At 36.3% G+C, this 3,239-nt stretch overlaps 1 protein-coding gene across 1 annotated transcript in view; it reads right to left on the bottom strand.

Annotated features, from left to right (window-relative positions):
- Nucleotides 1-3,239, bottom strand: part of SERPINB7 (serpin peptidase inhibitor, clade B (ovalbumin), member 7) — a 40,889-nt gene that overhangs the window by 26,091 nt on the left and 11,559 nt on the right. Inside the window, exon 3 of the mRNA XM_012645278.1 lies at nt 448-498. Within this exon, the coding sequence (XP_012500732.1) occupies nt 448-498 (51 nt within the window). The remainder of the gene's footprint in view (nt 1-447; nt 499-3,239) is intronic.

Genomic DNA, 3,239 nt, shown 5'->3' with positions numbered 1-3,239 from the left:
AATGAACTATAAAAACAGCAAACAATGCCGCATACATTTACAATGTCTTGCCCTTTCTCATAATAGTGTCTGTGGTCAAATTAAAGAATTTACTAAATAAATAATTAACCTGAGAATAAAATTGTTAACAGAAGATAATGAATGCCTACTAAATAATTAATTTTATCTATGTTAGTTGGCTGCGAATATCAAAGGAGAAAGGCAAAACATTTAGTTCTACACTGTCTTGCCAAAATCTGGCCAATACGTAAGTAAAATATTAATACATTTATACTTAACAAGTAAATTATCAAAATTTTATTTGAAATATCCACAATCTGGAAATCTGAAAACAGCTTCTTTTGTTTCAAAAAGGTAGACCACGGATTTAAATATATTCAGGATACAGTCATTTGTTTTCAACTGAGTCTCACATTCTCTTTTTCCAAAAGAACACATTATCTTTACCTGACTATTAGAAGAGCTTCCATGTCCCGAGGCAGCATTAAAGTGAAGCAACTGCAAACAGGACACAAGGAAAGCAGTTATCAGAATCAGAGGTTACCGGGAGAACAGTTGGCAAGAGGTTTTAAAAATTAAAATATTTCTTTCCCAATACACTTGTCTAATTGCCATTCCAAGGTCACTAGCATCCTAGAGTGGATTCTCTCCACGACTCCAAATGAGCATTTATAGGCTAGGAAGGAGAGAAACATGCTCTGGTTTTAATTTTTTTATTACATTTTCTTCATTTTCTACATCCTGATCTCTCCCAGTTTCACCAGGATTTGGAAATTTGTGTTAATTTACATAAATGCAATAGTGACATTGCTTCCAACTAAAACATGCTTGATGGTCCACACACACAGATGTTAGTGCCTCAGTGCACACCCCTCTTAATTTGAAACGTAATAAAAATCCTATTTAGGCAGCTGAGCTCCACGGTTTTCAATAGTCAATGAAATGGGACCACAATCCTCACTACCACCACAATGTAACTCGAAATACTTGTGGAAGGTTTTGTGATGTATGGAATGAATAAGCCTCTTTTTGAAATGACCTGGCAGCTATAATTTTAACATTTGGGCCAATATAAATTAGGTTATCCATTCCTGTGTTCATTTAATACTTATTCAAGTTTTACTTAACAGATTTTTTCCTTTTTTTTTTTTTGCAATTATGGAGTCATGGAACCCATCACCATTTCCTACCAATAATTATTCCTAAATTTCTTTTTTTTTTGCGACAGAGTCTCGCTCTGTTGCTGGGGCTAGAGTGCCATGGCGTCAGCCTAGCTCATAGCAACCTCAAACTCCTGGGCTCAAGCAATCCTTCTGCCTCAGCCTCCCGAGTAGCTGGGACTGCAGGCATGCGCTACCATGCCCGGCTAATTTTTTATATATATTTTTAGTTGTCCAGCTAATTCTATTTTTAATAGAGACGGGGTCTTGCTCTTGCTCAGGCTGGTCTTGAACTCCTGACCTCCCGCCTTGGCCTCCCAGAGTGCTAGGATTACAGGCGTAAGCCACCATGCCTGGCCCTAAATTTCTTTTTTTTCAAATTATTTTTATTTCAGCATATTACGGGGGTACAAATGTTTAGGTTATTGCCTTTGCCCCACCCAAGTCAGAGCTTCAAGTGTATCCATTTCCCGGATGGTGCGCACCGCACACATTAGGTGTGTATATACCCATCCCCTCCTCCCCCTTCCCATCTGTATTATTTTATATAGAAAAGCATTAAGTTTTACTTAAGTTACATGGATCCTAAAACATTATATCACCACCGTTTGAACACTTACAATCCTTTCTCACCTCCTCTCCCAACCCCATATCTTATAAGGTTCTCAACATGTAGTGCTTCCCCTAATTTTCAAGCTATTGATAATATAAATTCATAATTATTTGAATACATGCTTTATTGTACCTAATAAATTTCTTTGAGCCCAGAAACTCAGGTTTTCCCTGACTTTTCTATCTTATTCTTTATAACTCCACATTGCCTCATTTAGTTCAGGTACTCATTCGTATTGAGCAAATTTAAAAACTATATTTTGTGTCTCAGGCATGATTTTGATTAAGAAAAGACCACATTAGTCTGACAGAGGATTTTTCACGTAGTGATATGTATGTAATAACAGTTGTGAAATACTGACTTGTCCATTGGTGAACAATGGAGTTAGTAACTTGTCACTGGGAAAGAAAGGTTGAACAGGACCTTCCACTTCCTTGGAATTATTTATTTTTGCTTCTACAGGGAGGAAATAAAGCCATACTTTGGACAATATCATTATAATTATTTCATTTTTTTTGCTTTGTAATATCTACATTAGAAAATAGATGTTTGCCTCTCAGTGCTCCCAAAATAGAAAGGAAAAGTTGCAAATGGAAGTAATCACTGTCAACCATCTCAGTGTAAGGAGACGGAAAGTAGCAGGGGCCAGCTCCTGTCTGCTGACCTTGAACTTGGGTGGTCCCTTTGTACCTTTCTTTCCTAAAATAAGGCATCAAGAATGGGAGGGACCAGTTCTCTGATCTTTGAAACAGTTCAGGGAGAAAAGTTTGAATATTACATAATATTGTCTTGAGTAAAATATAAATGGCTTTACAAAATTACACAAACATAAATTATAAAATTTAAGTTGATGTCTGTTCTTCAGAGTTTTAAACCTTTTACTCACTACAGTCATGCCTCACTTAATGATGAGGATATCTTCTCCCAAAGGGGTCATTAGGCAATTTCATCATTGTGTGACCATCGCAGAGGGCACTTACACAGACCTAGCTGGTACAGCCTACTACACACCTAGGCTCTATGGGATAGCTTGTTGCTCCTGGGCTACAAACCTGTACAGCATGTTAACTGTACTGTACTGAATACCGTAGACCACTGTAACACAATGGTAAATATTTGTGTACCTAAATGTATCTGAACATAGAAAAGGTACAGTAAACATATTGCATAAAAGATAAAAATGGTACACCTGCATAGGGAACTTGACATGAATGGCGTTTTCAAGATTGGAAGTTGCTCTTTGAGTCAGTGAGTGAGTGGTGAGTGACTGTGAAGGTCTAGGACATTGTTATATACCAGTGTAGACTTCATAAACATTGTACATTTAGGCTACACTAAATTTATAAAAAATATTTTTCTTTCTTCAGTAATCAATTTACATTAGCTCACTGTAACTTATTTACTTTACAAACTTTCATTTTTTAAAAATTTTTGACTCTTTTGTAATAATGATACTTAGCTTAAAA

Source organism: Propithecus coquereli, unplaced genomic scaffold (genome assembly GCF_000956105.1).
Source record: "Propithecus coquereli isolate 6110/MARCELLA unplaced genomic scaffold, Pcoq_1.0 Scaffold229, whole genome shotgun sequence".
Lineage (NCBI taxonomy): Eukaryota > Metazoa > Chordata > Mammalia > Primates > Indriidae > Propithecus > Propithecus coquereli.
This window is presented reverse-complemented; position numbering and strand designations above follow the sequence as displayed.